The following is a 19,124-nucleotide window of genomic DNA, read 5'->3' as shown; positions in this document are numbered from 1 at the left end:
AATTTAAAGCAACTGATAAGAAGCCACCCACGCTTTTTTTCTATTACAGTAAAATTAAGTGTTTGGTCAATTACTTTATATACTTGTCATCGAAAGATTATTTTTAACTTTTTAGTTCATTTTGCTACAAAATCGTGTTTTGTTAGTTTTTTAAACTATTATTCTATTATAATGGAATGTATCTCAGTATTCTATTGCATTATTTGCATCAGACATTTTGAATGCTTTCTGGTAAATTCATGTGCGAACACTGTTACACTCCGCAGCTCTGATTTGTACGTTGTAAGTAATTCTAATAAGCCACTGGCTATTTGTCCAAAGGAAAGTTGGACCCACAAAAATACAAGTTAAGCTAATAAAAGCGTATTAATCAAAATAAACTAATAACTTATCGTTAATAAATTAATTTGATTATAGAATATCACATCGTCATCGGGTCTGAGGCTGCATTCCAAATTTTAAAAGAATCCGATCACAAAAAGTGGGCGAAAATTGAGTTGCAAGATTATGAATTTAATTTGGGTGTAGACGGGATTAGAACGCACGCCCAATGATTCCCGGAGGTGGACATCAGCGAAGACCCGCGCCTTAGACTGCTCGGCCACGAACGCTCATAAAGTGGTGGAATGTACTAATTGTAATAAGCCACTAGTTCTTAGTTCAAAGGAGAGTTACTCACAAACATACAAGTGAAGCTAATGAAAGCGTGTTAAAAAAGTTAATTGGAAAAGTTACGTGCAATAAAATAGGGAGAGCGGAAATGGGAACGTTTAGGATAATAAATAAAAAGCAGACATTTAAGGGGCGGACGGTTTTTTATTCGTTCTGTACCGAAGGGGCTTTTTTTGGGGGGGGGGGGGGATTGAAAATATTAAAATTTTTGGCACAAAATAATGTATTCAAAAATTAAAAAAAACAGTGAAATTCCGTTTGCAAGAATACCAATACAAACAAATTCCCGCTTCAAAGAAATGAACTTTTCGTCCTAATTTAAATGCTGTTACCATTGCTTGGATTTCATTACAAGGACATCCCTGTTACAGCGAACAAAACTTTTGATCCCATGAAGTTCGTTGTAACGGGATTTCTTTGTATTTGCATTCCTAATTTTATTTTATTTTATTTTATTTTATTTATTTTTTTTATTTATTTATTTTTTTTTTATTTTTTTTTTATTTATTTTTTTTTTTGTTCTGTTTTGTTCGTTTGTTTAAAAAAGTACTTAATGTTTAGTATCCTACACGAAAATACTAAATTTGATAATGTAAGCTGTAAGAGAATTAAATTTTCTCTACACCAGAGTATTATTTGCAGCCTTTCTCACCAAAACTGTTTTTTTACACACAGAGCGGAATTTGGTTCTCTATTAATTAGTGGAATTTTTTAGCAAAATTTTTAATGTATTTTTATTTAATGGATGTGTATATATTAATACATGTAACTCTAAAATGAAAGAAAAACAACTTTCTGATAAAAATCTCACCATTTACAATAAATGAATAAATAAAAGCAATTTCTGGTTTATAAAAATTTATAAAAAACTAGATTCAAGAACATTTTATTCATAACTGATGATTGAGTTATGATAAGAATATCTCGGATATCTTTTGATATTTTGAACAAAGAAAGGGAGAAATTACTAATTTTTAAAATAAATTAAAAAAATCACGTATGTTACTTTTAAAAAGAAAGAACAATTTAGATTGAATATGTAATTTTAAATATTTAACATTATTTATGTTTTCTAAGAAAATATAACTAGTAAAATACAACTTAATATGTTTAAAAAAAGCATTTTTTCCAATAAAAAAGCGTGGAAAAAACTTTCTCTTTTTTTTTTTCCTGCCGCCTCAAAATCTCTGGAAATTTTTGCTTCTCTTGGTGAGAGTAAACCAAAAAGCTTGTAGATTCGATCATGAATATACCTACACTATGCTTGGGAAAATGTTCTTAAAATTGGAATATAAAAAGAACAAAAATCGCTTCGAGGTGCACACCCTCATTCTACAAACTAACTTCGCGCCAAATTTCATGAAAATCGGCCGAACGGTCCAGACGCTATGCGCGTCACAGAGAACCAGACATGCAGACAGAGACTTTCAGCTTTATTATTAGTAAAGAAAATGGCACTTAAAAAAAGGGGGAACTTTTATGATCGTTTTCATGAAAATGATATAATCGTTAAAGAGCTTAATTCCTCCCACATTCTTCATTTTTTCCAACTGTCACGAAAGTCTGCGCAATGAAGGAAAAAAAAAATCACCGATAATCAATTTTCTTTTAACTTATACTTGATTATATCAATAATTGTGCTAATAGAAAGTAGTTGAAGATGGAGCAAAGTGAAATGGTGAAATATTTACTGTGCTTTTAGCACCTCCAATCTAGTAATACTTTAAGTATGCAGTAACATATGTAGTCCATTCCAGTCAAGAATAAGTTACCTCTGGAAATCAAAGAATATGGTATTGTAAGCAATTTTCAAAAAACTGATACTCATACTGGAATATTTTGTTTTTAGTCAAAAATTATTTTTGTTATTATTAAATGATAAAAAATATTGTTCTTAACATTTTAAATATTAATTGAGATCTACTAATATTTAGTGCAATATTTATTTGTTTAATATTAAGCTTATTTGTATTTTAAATGTTTTGTACAGTTAGTGAAGTGCAAGCGGGGGAAAATGAAATATTTCATTTCATTTACTTATTCAATCTTTTATCAAATCACTTACGTTACCATTTATTAATTACTTCATTTACCATTCCTTCATTTAATAACACACAAATTTCTTCATTCATCCGATTAGTTTCTTATTCATTCACGGTTTTTTAAACTGATTTTTTTTTCTCATTTATTAGCTTATTTATTTATTTATTTGTTTATTGTTTTATTTACTTTTACATTCATTTATTCTTTTATTCACTCATTTATTTGATCAAAAATATCTTTAAAAATCGAAAAGAAAATATTTCATTGGAAAAATATTTTATATTTCACTCTGCCCCATAACAAAAAGAAGTGAACATTTTCCAACTTTTTTTGGAGGTACAAATTTACTGCCAAAAAAAAATGTTTCAATGCAAGTCTTATTACAAAATATATTGTTCTTTCTTTGTGTACCGTAATTTTCAGAAAAAAATTCCTACTGGTTCATTTTGAAAAAAGTATCTTAATCATTTCACTTTACCCCACACATTACCTTACATTCACTTCCTTGTTTTTAACTTTTTCGTTACGGATCGTAACACATTTTGTTAAATGAATGAATAGATATAGTACTAACGGACTGCATTCGTTCTACAAAAAAAAAAGTGCATTTTTCTGATCAATTACTTTTCGGTGCTACTAGCATTCTGTTTAAGCTTTGTCATGTTTTATGACTAAACAAATATTTTTTACAGTATTTTGTCAAATCTTACAAACCCTTCTTGATTGAATAGTTTAATATGAAATCTGCTCTTTTAACAGCTAGTTTTTTGAATTCATGTCAATACACACATTAATTTATGAATTGAAACGATTCTTCATGAAAACGATTGCACTAAAACCATTTATACAATTCTTAACAATCATTATAACTGTCAAACATTTAAAATATGAAATTAAAAAGAAACAACTAGCTTACAGGATAAACTGTTTTAAGTTAATCTTAAATAATTTTTAAATTCCTAACCACAACTTTTTTGTTTCTTATTTATTTTTATTTCCCAACATGTTTCTAAAACTTAAGAAAACATTATCATCATGATTTACAAAGAATAAAACTACTAAGAAAGAACCTTGGTATAGCACTTACTTAACGTGTGCTAGAGGGATTTTTTCTCCCCACAATTTGCTTTTATGCGTTGAAAAATGAAAGGGGTAGTAAAATCATAACGACGAATCCCAAATTGTCTTTGCAAACGTTACTTAAATAGTTTTTGCTAATCTTTTTGCATTGAGATTTTTTCTGGTGTTTCAACATGAAGAAAAGAAAACTCAGTATCCTTGAGGAGGAGAAAAAAGTTTTTCTGTTTTTTTTTTTTTTTCTGAGTCTAAAGAAGCACGTCTGAGTAATGCCACCAAATGATGTTTCCTACGGAAATTCCTAAAAATAAGACTTAACACATCATTGAGTGACATACGAAGCCGCGTTATTAATTCAAGGGGAAAAAAAGAAAGAAAATGCGCAATCTGATTTTTAAACAAGAAGTGAAAAGGCGGATTCATTCCCCAAAACAAAGATGAAGAAAGAAAAAAGTTCCTCCCCTCTTCCAATGAGATGGCTCTAATTGGTTGATTGACAGCGCTCTGTTCCGAGGTTAAATGAGGGACAGGTTATTTCTCCTTTATTTACTGGTATTGTCATTTATCCCCGTGGCAACCAATCACGGCTGTCCGTCCGCCGCTTTCTGGTATAAAGAGAAGCGATCTTGCATCCGAGGGACTCAGGTAGCTAATTACCAGCTTTGCAAAGGGGAGCGCAGCTAGAGGTGGGAAAACTCTGACTTGCAGATTGTCTCTCTCTCTTCGAGGATAAAGGTATGTATCTCGGCTACCAGGTTTGGAAAGGAATCGCGGCATAGGAATTTCACTCGTTAAGTTCAATTTCTTTGAAATATTTGCACCTAGAAATACTTTTCAATGTCCTTTTTGGCTACAACTGCAACCTTGATATAATTTCAATGTCCTTCTCTTCTTTGACTGTCCTCTAAATTCGTTTACATGCTCTACATTTTTAGAGAGAAATTCGCTAACATTTAGTACATTTAGAAATAATTTTTAGCATCCTCATTAGTATCTAGAACCCAATCTTTATATATTTTTCTTTTTTTTTTTTATCTCTTCATTTTTGCAATTCCATTTCCATACTCTACATTTTCAGAGAGAAATTTTCAAACGTTTATTTTTCTCTATGAGGTTATGATAAGGACATTAAAGCTTTAATAAAAATTCTACGAAATGTAACTTTAACGGCACAAAAATCTTTTTTTTTTTTTTGCTTTTTGAAATATGGTTCTAACTCCGTTTCCATACTCTCCATATTCAAAGAAAACTTTTCAGACATTTTTTTTTCTTAAAAGAAATATAAGGGAACATTAAAGCTTCTATAAAATGAAACTGTAAAATGGTAAAAAGCTTTAAGTTCTTCTTTTCCAATATGGTTCTAATTCGCTAAATTTTCGGAAATAAATTTCCAAACATTTAACACATTTTTTCTTTATTGAGTCTAATGAGTACTTTTAATCTTTAAAAAAAATTATAACTCTTTAAAATGTAATTGCAAAAAGCTTTAGTCTTCTTTTTCAAGCTAAGGCTGTTATGAACCTGTATTTATTGTTATAGTTTTTAGTCTTACATATTGCCTTATGTAACTTTTTGTGTGATATGTAAGTTCTTGTCCTGCTAACATTGTTATGAATTCCCAATGAAACGTGCATACACGAGTTTCGAAGTTTTTAGGTGCAACAAATGGAGTTATGCTAGAAAAATACCTCTTCTTCTATCATAAATCTATTTTTTACACTAATGAACGAATATTTGGTAGTGCTAGAATTGTGTATGCAATTTTCATTGCAAATTTGCGTTAAATAGCCTTGCATGCATTTGGATTGCATTCAAGCCCTAAGGAAGGTAAAAGAACAATAAACAATGTTATAGGTGTACAAATTTGCAGAAAAAATATGCAGACGTGTTTCGGGTTTACAAAGAACCCCGAAATGCATGTCTAAATTTGCTGATTTTTCCATCTATACCGTTGTTTGTTCATCTTCTACTTTTTTGCGCAAAAATATTTAATAATTTCCTAACAAAAGTAATTTTTGTACAATCATGTTTGCATGATCTTGCATTCATACTTTTTAGGCAGTCTTTAAATTTAAAAATGTTAAAATGAAATGCATTGATGATTAAACTATTTGCTTCTTTAAAAATGTTATAAAAAATATGTTCTCATATAAACAAGTTGAAAATAAATTAAGAATTTTAATCAAGTGTAATATCAATTTAGTTCATTTTTTGTTTCAATTTGTTAAGTTCAAAATGAAGAAATCTAATATAAAAAGATATTTTGCACTACCTCCTATATAATATTTAAAAAATAATAACTTCGAAAAAAGAATTGAGATTTTTCTTTTAAGACAATATGTCCAAGTATTTGAATATGTATTTTATCTGGACATGAAAGAGAAATAATGCATGAAAACATGGAATAAAGCGATCAGTTTCTCAAAATCCTGCACAGACCAACTTTGACTATAAGCACCAACTTCTTAATTTAACGTAATATCAACTTTTGGATCTTTACCGTACATTCGATATATCCTTTTAAAGGACATTTTTACATTTGATGTTAAATCATTAAAAACCCGAGGTTTCGCCATTTCAAGCCCACGATATAGAAACACGCGGGTCAAAATTCCTTTTACACATATTTCTCTATATGTTCTAGGATGGACAATAGAAAATTTCATGTGCCTAATTACGACGCAGTTTTTAAAATTAATTAGCTGTTTTTAAAAATTTTAAAAACTGAAGCTTCAAATATGAGAAATGACTGGATAGTACAAACTCAACCTTAAAAAAAAAGGACAAATTACATCATATTGCGTTTGATATGTTGATAATCTTATCCTTTGATACGATATTTTAAAAATGTTGAGAGAGTAAGAATTTGTTAATTTCTCGTCTTCTCTTACTCGATTTTACAGCTAAAATAATTCGTTACGAAAGTTCTTGCGACAAATTAAGACAACTGATGAAACAAAATATTTGTTGAAATAAAACATTTCAGTCATTTTTCATGCGAAAATCTTAATTACTTTCACTTTATTTAAGGGGCATTCCAAGGTATTTTTGACATTTATGTAGAGTCCGTAACGTGACCTTTTTTGCCATAACTTTTTAGTTTACTGTTTGATTAGCATATTATTTTATTTTGATCTTTTCCTACCAACACACCAGCTCAAATTAAAATAATTTGCAAATCAAACGGTAAATTAAAAAGTTATGGCAAAAAAAGGTCACGTTACGGACTCTACATAATTTTAAAAATACCGTGGAATGCCCCTTAAACTTCATATCCCTGTAATTTACGCATTATATTTTTTAAATACTTTTGGAAAACTTAATATTAAAAAAAAACATATTTTAAAATTATAAATTTTGAGGGTATACACTTCTAAGAAATTTATTATATTTTTTGTTACTTCCAAGTACGATTTTGTATGTTTCCCTGCTGCATGTTTTGAGCCAACACGCAATTAATTTTATGCACACAATCAAATTTTAGTGTTGAATTATGTTGGTCGCTGGTAAGTGGACTGTATTACTTATTTTGAGAAATAGCTGAGGCTGACACAATTGTAGTTTTGCTTGGTTTTATTGAAGAACCATTATATTTTATACATCATGCCGCCGCAGTCTTACAGTTTCTCACGCTCGTCCCAGAGACCGCAGTATAAAACTGCAATCCCAGAGGCGTTGCCACAGGAAAAGTATAAATATATAAATTTGCATATGCACAGTAAAATACAAATTACGAAAACTGAACTTCAAAAAAATGCAGCAACAAAAGTCTTCATTGCAAAAATTATTTAAAGTGCTGCACAAAATATTAGCAAAGTAGAAGCGGTCACTTACGAGTTTTCTTAGAACAGGGAGAAAAACACTGGTCCCAGACGCCGTCAAGCAGAGAAACTCTTTCCACCTTACCCCGTTACACTCCTCTTTTCCTTTAAGATAGGCGCCTTGCAGTGATGCTAGTGTTAAGAACTTCTCGCCTCTAAAGGAACGAAAGTAAAACTGGTGTCAGTCAGTTAGCTCGATAAAAATTCATTTTCTGCTCGTAATGAGCAAACTCAATTGGGCACAAGTCCGAAATGAACGATAATGTTTCCTTCTTTATCTTTACTAATAATAAAGCTGAAAGTCTCTCTGTCCGGAGGATGTCTGGATGTCTGGATGTCTGTGACGCGCATAGCGCCTATACCGTTCGGCCGATTTTCATGAAATTTGGCACAAAGTTAGTTTGTAGCATGGGGGTGTGCACCTCGAAGCGATTTTTCGAAAATTCGATGTGGTTCTTTTTTTATTCTAATTTTAAGAAAAAAACTATCATAAATTACGAAATTATCATAACGTGGAACCGTAACATGGGCACAAGCCAATTGGCGAGATACGAAATTATCATAACGTGGAACTGTAACGTCGGTGCAAGCCAGTTGGCGAGAAAATTCACCATACATTATTTGTAAATATACAGGCAAACCAAAAGACCTTTAATTTTTCTATTACGGGCGAAGCCGTGCGGGTGCCACTAGTTACTAATAATAAAGCTCAAAGTTTGTCTGGATTTGTGTCGGGATATCTGTCCGGATCTCTATGACGCGCATAGTGCCTTAACCGTTCGGCCGATTTTCGTGAAATTTGGCGCAATATTAGTTTGTATTATGAGGGTGTGCACATCGAAGAGATTTTTCGAAACTTCGACCATAACGTGGACGAGCAAATAACCATAACAAGGGCGAACAAATTAACATAGCAAATTGGCGAGAAATTCATCATTCATTATTTGTAAATATACAAGCGAACCAAAATGACCTTTTAATTTTTCTACCACGGGCCGTGCGGGTACCGCTAGTCATGAATAAAACAGAGCCTTGATTATTTCCTAAGCCCGAAAAAAAACGCATAAAATGTCTTCCTTTTCTTAAAACTGTAAACGTATTTTAAATGCGAATAATTGAAAAAAAAAAAAGGTTTAATTTCCAGCAATACCCAGTTTCGTGAATAGCAGTGAATAGCAGCATATTTAGAGCACACATTTTCTCGCTTATAGCGAAAAAAACTTTTTAAGAGTTCCAAAAGTTCAGTCTCTCCCCCCCCTACCCTTCTTTCTTTCCCAGCTCATAGTGGAGAATATAGCTAGCAAAAACATTAAAATGGAGTTTGAAATAAAATGCTACAATGAGTTCGATTTATCAGAAATTAAAAAACATCATTTTTTTTAAGCACGTAATACAATCGAACCTCGTTAATTTGAACAGGCTTGAAACGAATTACTGCTAAGATGAGCTACATTTACAAGACCGGTCCGGTCCTATTATATATTGTTCGTTGTTTTTTGTATAAGACGAACTATGGTTGAGGCGAGTTGATTTTCAAGCTCCCTTTAGGTTCGTTTTAACAAGGTTCGACTGTATAAAAGAATAACTCATAATCAATACTACCTAGATACAGTTAAAATGCAAAAGCTTGCAACAGTTCTATTTTCAAAATGCAAAATTTATTGTCTTTAAAATAGATTTTGAAAGATAGGAACATTTTTTCAACTTTCTTATGATTAATTACTTTTAAAAAAATGGCAACAAATATTTCTGCAAAAATATTAAGAAAAGATTAATTTTTATAAGGTCAATGTTAAATGTATTAAAATCTACCTTATCGCCAAATTAATAAAATTAGCGAAGATTTCTTTCTCTCTCTTTTTTAAATGAGGCTTCTAGCATCAAAATCAGCATAATCCATTTTTCAAAATGTCATAGGAGAGACGAAAAAACATTCAAGGATTCAGCTGGTTTTGGTAATAAACCGTCTCAAATTTTGTACCGAGTAGGAACCATAAACATCTACATTACACAAAAGGGTTACGTATTTTTTATGCTTTCCTAAAGGTAATAATAATTACGTGAGTTTTGCAATAACCTTCTCAAACACAGTGAATTTTTATGTCTATATACTACAATAATTCATGTAATTCATTTGAAAAAAAAATGCAAAAAGTGAAAGAATTTAGCAACGTAAAAAACGATCAAATAAGTACTGTAATGTCAGCGCTAAGCAGCTAGAAACAAAAACAGTACACAAATATTCAGGAGAAAACAAATTATCAAGAAACTGAAACATGATAAAAGTATCAATAAATGAAAAATTTGAAAAAAAGATTTTGAAGGTGTAAATATTAAATACAAAATTTTGCATTTGGTACTTTTTCCCCCCAAGTTTTTCCATTTTTGATACTTTTGTCATATTTCAGTTTCTTGATAATTTATGTTTTTTCCTGAATATATATATATATATATATATATATATATATATATATATATATATATATATATATATATATTTGTACATTCGTACTCAGCGGCTAATGAATAAGAATGAATCTAACAAACGAGGTTGAGAAAAAACCGAGCGGGTAACAAATTGTCTGATAAGCAAAGTTTAAACCATCGCTTCAGTAGTTCATCACGCAAGCGTAGATTATTGGATTTATTAATATTTTTGATGATTCAGAAACACAACCTGTTGTATCCGTTAATTAATTTCTTCGCTTTAAAAGCCAAAGGGGCAAAAAAAACAAAAAAAAAACAAGAATGACTGATGTGGTGTTTCTTTCTGTAGCTCATCATTCCCATTCTGACGAGCACCGCACTGAGATGGCCTTTATCTCTGTGTCTCCCCTCACCCTAATTTTGGGTGTGACAGCCGTGGCTCTGGCCTGTCTCTTCCTGGTTCTGCGATTAAGAGGATCCAAGAACTCTAAAAAGGAAAAGGCCCTCAAGACCCTGCCCGGCCCGACGGGGCTGCCTTTCTTGGGTAAGTGGTTCAATCCAGCTATTCGATCGAAGAGCAGCCTAATTGCTTTAATCAATAACCTTAGAATCTAATCAAAAGAGAAAAGTTCTGAAATTAATAGAAATAAATTATAATAAAAAAAACGTTCACACGCATGGTTTTGTGTGTGACAGTCATGGCTCTATATTGTTCCTTCCTGATTCTGCGTTTTAAAGGATCTATCAGCTCTAGAAATAAAAATAACCTGAAGACCCTAACTGATCCAATGGGCTCCAAGGACGGATACAAGGAGGGGGGCGATCGCACCCTCCTTGAGCCGAGATACAGGAACTTTCTACAGGTTTATTTTCGATATTAAATTTCCAAAAATGCAATTTTACATGACCTTTGATGGTGTTAGAAGAAAGGGAGCTCTTTCCCGGAATTCCTCTGGAACTGAAGTCTGGAAAATGCAATCGTAGCCCATCTCTTATTACTCTGGGAGTAGGGACTGGAACTTTACACAGGATTTTGTTTTGAAACTGAAGTACCTAAATCTCAACTTTAGACAATCTTAAATGATATTAGGGATAGATTCAAAGGCTCTCCCTGGATATTTTTCGAAAGAAACACAACTGTAGGACAACTTTGATTAAATAAGGGTAAGCGATGGGATTTCGTACACTCCTCCGAAAGTTTTTAGAAATTGAAGTTTGAAAGAGTAAAGAGTAAAAAAAAAATCTCCCTCTCCTTGAACATTTTCTGGAACCGCCCTTGACAGACTCCCATTGGACCGGGTGAGTGGACCACTTTCTTGGTTCAGTAATTAGAACAAACACTCCAATACAAAAATTGTCAAGTTTTTTGTTGTATTGAATAACCTTTTAAACAAGCTCATTAAAAAACTACTGATTTTCTGAGTTTTTCAACGAGGAAATTTTAAAACAAAACTCACATTCCTTAGTTTTGTGTGTGGCAGCCGTTGCTCCGCTACCCGTAACTGCTTCTGCCCCTAACAGCAAGGTACACTTCACACAAGTAAAGGTATATAATAAACAAACGGCATATTTGAAAAAGTCAGACAGCTACCCCAAGACCCCTAACAACTAACAGGAAAAGTAAGAATGAATTTCTTTGCAAAACGAAATTGCCTCTACACTTAACGAAAACCAAAGTTAAGCAAGATCGGTGCAGCACACTTTGCCCGTATTTAAAGGTACATAATAAACAAACTACATACTTAAAAAAGTCACAAAACCTTCCAAAATCTCAAGCGACTAATAGAAAAACTAAGAGCGAGCGCCATTGTAAAACGGAACGGATTCTACTCCCAACAGAAAAGAAAATGAACAAAACTTTCTTCAGACAACTGCAAGGCATAACTCGAAAATTCGATGAACAGCTTTCAAAATGTTTTCTTCGAGTTGTTATCCCAAAAAATTTGTCACAGCATAGTATACTAATTAAAATATAAGAAAAAGAAAGTAGAAAGAAGAACTAGATCATGCAATCATTTTGTTTTTTGGGGAAAAGCTGGAGGTAAATTTAAATCTTTTTCCTGCTCCATACAGTTGTCAAGTCATACTACCGCTCGAAGAATGAGGACAAAAACTGAGAAGAAGAGTACAGATAAGGATCTGCATAATTATTAGGACAACAGTGGTAGAGAAACTAGGACAGAATAATTTAATAGAGGCGTTTCAATTAAACACATTTTGTTACACTTACTAATCGAAGTTTAATTAATGCAATATAGAAAACTATCATTAATTAATAATCTTATGAGACAGCATCTGATTTTCAAGAGACTGCCTCCGAAGTATAAAAAAATTCAAAGCATTTGCTACTTCCCTTAAAAGAAAATCAAGGAAAAGTTTGGTAACCAATGGTTTAGGCTAACATCAACATGAAAAAAGCTGATTTGAAAAACAGTAAAAAGTAAGAAAGTTACGTCTTTGCTAATAACAAAGGTGAAAGTCTGGATCTCTTTATGTCTCAATGTTAGGATGTCTGGATGTCTGTGGCGCGCGCATAGCGCCTAGACCGTTCGACCGATTTTCATGAAATTTGGCACAAAACTAGTTTGTAGCATGGAGGTGTGCACCTCGAAGCGATTTTTCGAAAGTTCGATTTCGTTCTTTCTCTATTCCAATTTAAAAAATATTTTACCGAGCAAATTATCATAACATGGACAACTAAATTACCATAACAAGGACAAGCAAACTACCATAACGTGGACGAGCAAATGAACATAGCAAATTGGCGAGAAATTCATCATCCATTATTTGTACATCATTTGTAATACAGGCGAACCAAATGATATTTTAATTTTCTACTACGGGCTAAGCCCTGCTGGATTTTAAATAAAATCCCACTTAACAGACAACTCTTTTTGCGAGACCTTCGCAATTTTCAGATTTAACTAATAGACTATAGCTCTCTGCTTTTCGGTACCCAATAAGAATAAATCTGTTTCAGATACTGTCCAACCACGGACTGCATGGAATTTTCAAACGTCCAGATAAGACGAATCTATCTGTATGAGGGGGAAAAGTAAAAATGTGATGCACGTATTCCGATCATTTGAATGAGACTTAGCTTCTGCAAAAGCTGACATCGGTAAAAAATCATAGATTTGTCCATTTCCGGCTATAAAAAGGATGTTTGTCTTTCCATACAATCCGTGGTCAGACAGTACCTATCTGCTGAAAAAAGGAAAAATCCTGTGCGTGGGATTCACTTCATGCTACATATAATGCAGTAATCTCCCAATAAATATGTCATGTCGTAATTTTTATTGTTTCCTTTATAGGTGCATCGCATATCGTCGGTCGCTACAAAAAACCCTGGGATGCTTTCTCTGCTTTACGCAAACAATTCGGAGATATCTATGGTGTGACCCTTGGATCAAGACGGTGCGTAGTGGTCAGCAACATGACCCTCATCAAAGAAGTTTTGGTATCCAAGAGCCAAGATTTTGCTAATCGGCCCGACTTCTTACGATTCCATGCCATTTTTCGGGGAGACAGAAACTTATGTAAGCATACTTATGAATTATATCACCAAAAAACTATTAATAATTGTATCCACACAAAAAATAAATAAATGAATGAATGAACAACTATGGCATATTTTGGATCAGATTATAAAATCTGTGAACAACAAAGTAGTCAAACAATTTTCTCAATTTAGAAAGACACATATCTCCCATCATCCAGAAAAGCAGGTCTTAATGCTCTCGGAAGCACACCCCTGGTACTTATCTACAATTTTATAGTTTTTTTTTTTTTTTCCTTAAACGGAGTTCAGACTATTTATGCAGGAGACTAAGTTCTGAAGACGACATAGGGTTCTCGCAACTTTTTCGCAAGGAATAGAATCCTAAAAAAAAATAAAACAAATTCTGAAATTACTCATGCCTCGTTGTTGCCAATGGTGCAATTCAAAATGTTCAATTTCATTCGTTTCAACCAATTTAGATGTTTAAAAACTTCATAAAAGTATGGAAAGAAAAAGTTTTGTTGAAATTACTGATAAAATTAAGAATTTGTAATTTAATCAGTTATATAATTTGTAAAATCGCCGAAAGTTTGAAAATTGATTTAAAATGACTGATAGAAATTTTAATTTTTTAATTCTGATAGAAAATTTAAAATTTTGATGTTAGAAAACTTATATGGAAAATTAATTTTCAAACAAAATGATTCAAATAGATTGTAAAAAGAGTGCTTAAAGTATAAGGCTGATTTTTAAAAAAAATGTAGCACACAATTTTAAGCATTTTATTAATTTTCAAAGCTCTTCATAAATTACCCCTAATGTTCCAGTGTTATAGTTAAATATAACTTCCATTTGTAATGATAGGAAAATTAAACTACGCTTGTTACCCAAATATTGATAGGACAAAGAAATTTATAAATTATTTGTAAGAGAAAATTTCTTGAAAACTTATTATAAAATAGCTCCAAATTAAAACTCGGCGTTAAAATAAAATATGGAGAAGGAGCTTATCTGTGTTTCAAATTCGCAAAACAATGCCTGAAGTCCAAACTTAATTTATAATCAGTGGATTTTTTTTTCTTTTTAGCTATTGCGTTGTGTGACTGGTCTGACAAGCAGAAAACTAGACGAGAAATTGCCTTTCCTTTCATGCACCCAAGGATGTCAACACTCAGTGGCGATCGTATGAACACAATCATAATGTCCGAACTCCAAGAGATGGTGAGAAGTTTGTCGTCGAACCTAAACGTGACCCTGGAGACACGACCCTTCTTGCTTTTCACCACTGCCAACATTTTCTATCAGTACATCTGCAACAAACGCTTCCCTGCTGAAGACGGAAACTTCCAGAATGTGGTCAGAATTTACGACTTGGTGTTCCGTGAGCTGTTCCAAGGATTCGCCATTGACTTCATGCCTTGGTTAAAGATGTTCAACCAGCAAAGACTCCAAGAGCTGAAAGACCTTGCTGAAAATGTCTCAAATGTGACGGGACCCTTGTTCGTTGAACACGAGAAGGACATCGACTACGAAAAGCCACGAGATCTCATCGACATATTCCTCTGCCATTTGAAGGAACATGAAGGAAAAGGCGAATCTGCGCTAACTAGAGAAGATGCCGAAGTCATCATTGAAGATTTGATTGGTGGACATTCCGTTTTGGGCAACTTGTGGCTGTGGGGTCTGTACCTGCTGGCAGCAAACCCAGAAGTTCGAGAGAACATCAGAGATGAAGTCTTTAGAGTGACCAACGACTGCAGAGCCCCAAGTATGGAAGATAGGAAGAGCATGCCTTACACTGAAGCAGCAACTTTGGAACTTCTACGCGTCATTGCTTCTCCAATAATCCCTCATGTAGCAACAACAGACACAAGTATACAAGGTAAGTTTTTACATTTAAGTAATACACATTTCCTTAAATAATACTTCAAACTAATTAGAAACATTTTTACACTAAATAAACAGCATTTAAAGTTCTGAAAAGTTTTTTAAATAAACAGCATACTTTAATTTGAAAATAAAAATATAAATACAGTAGGTTATCCGGCCCTCGTTCATCCGAATCTCCGTATTATTCGGATTAAGCTTGCATACTTAAAAAAAAATTATATTCACATAAATAGCAATTCAAACTCAAATAGCATCACTCTAAGTATGCCAAATATTAGCTTTTCATTTTAATTAAATGTACAGTACCTGCACGAACAGTACAGTAATCGAACAAAGGCGTATTTGGATCGTTTGTCCAACACCACTCCATCTGAATTATTTAACGATAACGCGTTTGCTTTACTGTGCTTCAATCTAACACTACACTATTTTGAAACCGAAGATGGTGTACCAATTTTTGATGAAAAAAAAGTAAAAAATATTTTAATTATTTTAAGGTCTTGTTAACAACTCTTAATGAAGTTTTGTAACAAAACATTGTTTTTTGTCGTAATAAACGATAAGTCTAATCATTAGGATTGGTTTTACTTTTTACCCTGATTATCCGAATTGCCTTCCGAATTTTCGATTGGTCGGATTGCCTTGATCCTGGTTAGTGAAGATAAACTCTAATATTAAATTGTCAGTGCATAATGCTTTGAACAAAAATACCAACACTTTTTCATTTATCTGTTTCATTTTGACAGCAGAAAATTAGCAAATTCCTTTTCATTTAGACTTTATAAACTATTATCGCTTCAACTGACATAAAATTTAGAAAACTCTTTGGTAAAAATGTGCTCTAAGTTACATAAGATTAATTTATTTCAATATTTAATTCTGAAATGGAAATGCCTTTTAATTTAGTTTCAAATTATTTGTTTTATTTTCAGAATTTAAAGTCAGAAAAGATTCCATGGTCATGTTCAACACATATGATATCAATATGGATCCACAACTATGGGACGAACCCAGAAAATTCAAGCCAGAAAGGTAAATTTCAATTCATCATTGAAAAATTATCTTATGATATTTTTTTATGAAATGAATGTATTAGGTCTGCCAGAAAAATTTGTCCGTTGAAGAAATGGCAGAAAATGATGCAATTTTTAAAACACTCCATATTAACACTCCTATTCGCTATATTTTCTATCGTTGCTTATGTTTTTTTGCTAGTGAGATGGAAATTTGTAAACCCCGTTTTTGAAGAATACCATTTCTTTGGAGGCGAAGGACTCATATAGTGTTATTTTGACGTCTTCATTTCTGAATTTCTTCTCCTCAAAACTGTTTTCAAAGAGTGGGATGAGAGAAATTCGAAGGGTACAAGGTCTGGGGAGTATCGAGTGGAAATAATTTTTTAACCTAGCTTGGCGATTTTCTTGAGAGCCGCCAAAACTGTGTATGGTTTTACAGTCATGACACAGCATTTTTTTTCTGTCCAACATCGCCTACCTCGTATTATACTCTCTAGACCTTGCACACTCCGATTTTCATTTATTCCTCTTTATGCAAAAATGTTTAGAGGTTAAAAAAAATCGAAAATGAAATTGTCAGAAGACTGATACTTATTTCTTCGCCTTTAATGATGAAGTATTCTGTGAAATGGAATCTACAAATTGCCGTCAGACTGATGAACTTTTATTTGAATCTAAATCAAATTAGAGAAAAAAAGTTTCGCCTTTGGAAACTGTCAATAATTTTACGGAAGAATAAAAGCAATATGTTTTCTTAGTTGTATCAAATTTACTTGAGAAAAAAAATCTGCAAAACTAATTTATTTTTTGATATCATTTCTATTATTCTACTAACGTTATTAAATTGTTTTTATTAATGGCTAAATTTCCCCTACCAATACTGTAATTGCGCCTCTTGAGTAAAGGGATAAACTTTTAGTTATTTTACTATAACAGCCTAGAAAATATATTTGTTCTTATTATAAGTAGTAAAAGAAAAAAGTTTGAATCAAACTAAAACCCGAAACAATCCTATGAACACTTGACAAGGAGTGCGGAGTCGGAGTCGCATTGATTTTAGGGTAAAGGAGTCGGAGTCGGGGAGCTAAAGTTTTAAAATTTCAAGCGTCGGAGTCGGTCATTTCTCCCGAAGTCCACCACTCTGTCTGTGCTTGCAGGGTCGGAGTAGGAGTCGGGCTGTTTTTGAGGTAAATGAGTCGGAGCCGACGTCAAAGGCTCTAAAATTCCCGGGGCCGGAGCCGGTCAGTTCTCCTCCGACTTCGGCCCCGGTATCAACTACTGAAAAAGAGTGCTTTTAAGGTCACAAGAAATTCTTTCTCGGTTGCAGTTGCAATTATGTAGAATCAACTGTCGGTAGAATTGAAGGGCTCGGGGCAGAAATGTGACAACACACAAGGAGTGAGTTTTTGGTCAAAATTTTTGTTTCTCATAACTAAAATTAAAATAGACATGACAATGGATTATGTCACATGGAGAAAAACATATCTTGTTTTAGTATTGAAGAATATAATACCTTTGAGAAAAATTCTACAAATACTTTTCATAAGTTGGAAATTAGCCTACCGAATGTGGATTATCATATTCTTGCGCCGAGTCCTTCAATTGTTATTGCAAATCTGTTCCTTTATATGCTGTTTTCTGCTCATGCGCGAGGGTGAATCAAAGGTGACTCATCATCTTCACATTTCTAATTAAAACGTCTTAACCTTCCAAAAGTAGCCTATTTCCGAAAGTATTGTAGAAATACATTAACCTATTGCTTCAATGAACCCATGCCCAAGCGCGAGAAACTCTGGCTCGATCTTAATGAACAGTTCTGAAACTGGCTGCTGGAAACGGAGCCCTTCGCTCGAAGCCTGCCTCTTTCTTTGCCGAGAAAATTGTATATTAAAGCCTTAAAGCTGCGAACCAAATGTTTCAATACCTGGAGCACTTCCTCAGATTATTAATCATCGTCGTTGGGATAATCATAGGTATCCGAAGAATCGCTTCCCTGTTGTCTGCAGCCGGCAGCGAGGGACCAGAATATTAATCGCCAGCCATTGTAGCCACTGCCTCCAAGTAAAGATGGCGGTGTTGTAGCCCAGTAGGGTATACGGCCAATTATAACCCCTCTTCCCCTCCCCTTTTTTCTTCCTTTTTTTCTAAAATGTCCCCGTCTCACCTTTCAGGTTCATCTCGAGCACCGGCAGCATTTCGAAACCCGATTTCTTCATTCCCTTCGGGACTGGTAAGAGGACTTGCCTGGGGGATGGTCTCGTCAAGTCCACCCTATTCCTGGGACTCTCCACCTTGCTGCAGCACTTTGACATCACGCTGCCTAAGGATTACCCGGAACCAGACATGTACGAGATTCCCGGCCTGGTGGTCCCGAAGCGAGAGATTTACCTGGTCTTCAGCAGTCTGCGGGGAGAAGGATCAACGGCAATTGACATGTCTTGAGAAGGACCCATCGCACTCTCTTTCACTGTAATTAATAGTAGTCACGAATTGAATCTTGTTTTCATGATGGTTCGGAATCGAAATTGTTCAGCAGGGTTGAATCGGGCGAAAATCTTTTCCGTGAAAAGTTTCATCTACTTGAAAACGGAAGATAGCACTTCTACGTGAGAAAAAAAAGCACTATTCCATTCAAGCGTGAAAAATTGGGATGATGCAAACTTCCACGCGTAAACG

The 19,124-nt window shown here is 33.4% G+C and overlaps 1 protein-coding gene across 1 annotated transcript; it reads left to right on the top strand.

The window, feature by feature from the left end:
- Positions 1–10,424: 10,424 nt before the first annotated feature.
- Positions 10,425–18,890, top strand: LOC129225052 (cytochrome P450 307a1-like). The gene is made up of 5 exons (XM_054859598.1): positions 10,425–10,584; positions 13,355–13,579; positions 14,630–15,424; positions 16,365–16,464; positions 18,620–18,890. The coding sequence occupies exons 1-5, from the start codon at positions 10,425–10,427 to the stop codon at positions 18,888–18,890; spliced, it is 1,551 nt and encodes a 516-aa protein (XP_054715573.1).
- Positions 18,891–19,124: the final 234 nt, after the last annotated feature.

This window comes from Uloborus diversus, chromosome 6, assembly GCF_026930045.1.
Source record: "Uloborus diversus isolate 005 chromosome 6, Udiv.v.3.1, whole genome shotgun sequence".
NCBI lineage: Eukaryota > Metazoa > Arthropoda > Arachnida > Araneae > Uloboridae > Uloborus > Uloborus diversus.
The sequence above is the reverse complement of the archived record's forward strand: the minus strand, read 5'-3'. Positions and strand labels throughout refer to the sequence as shown.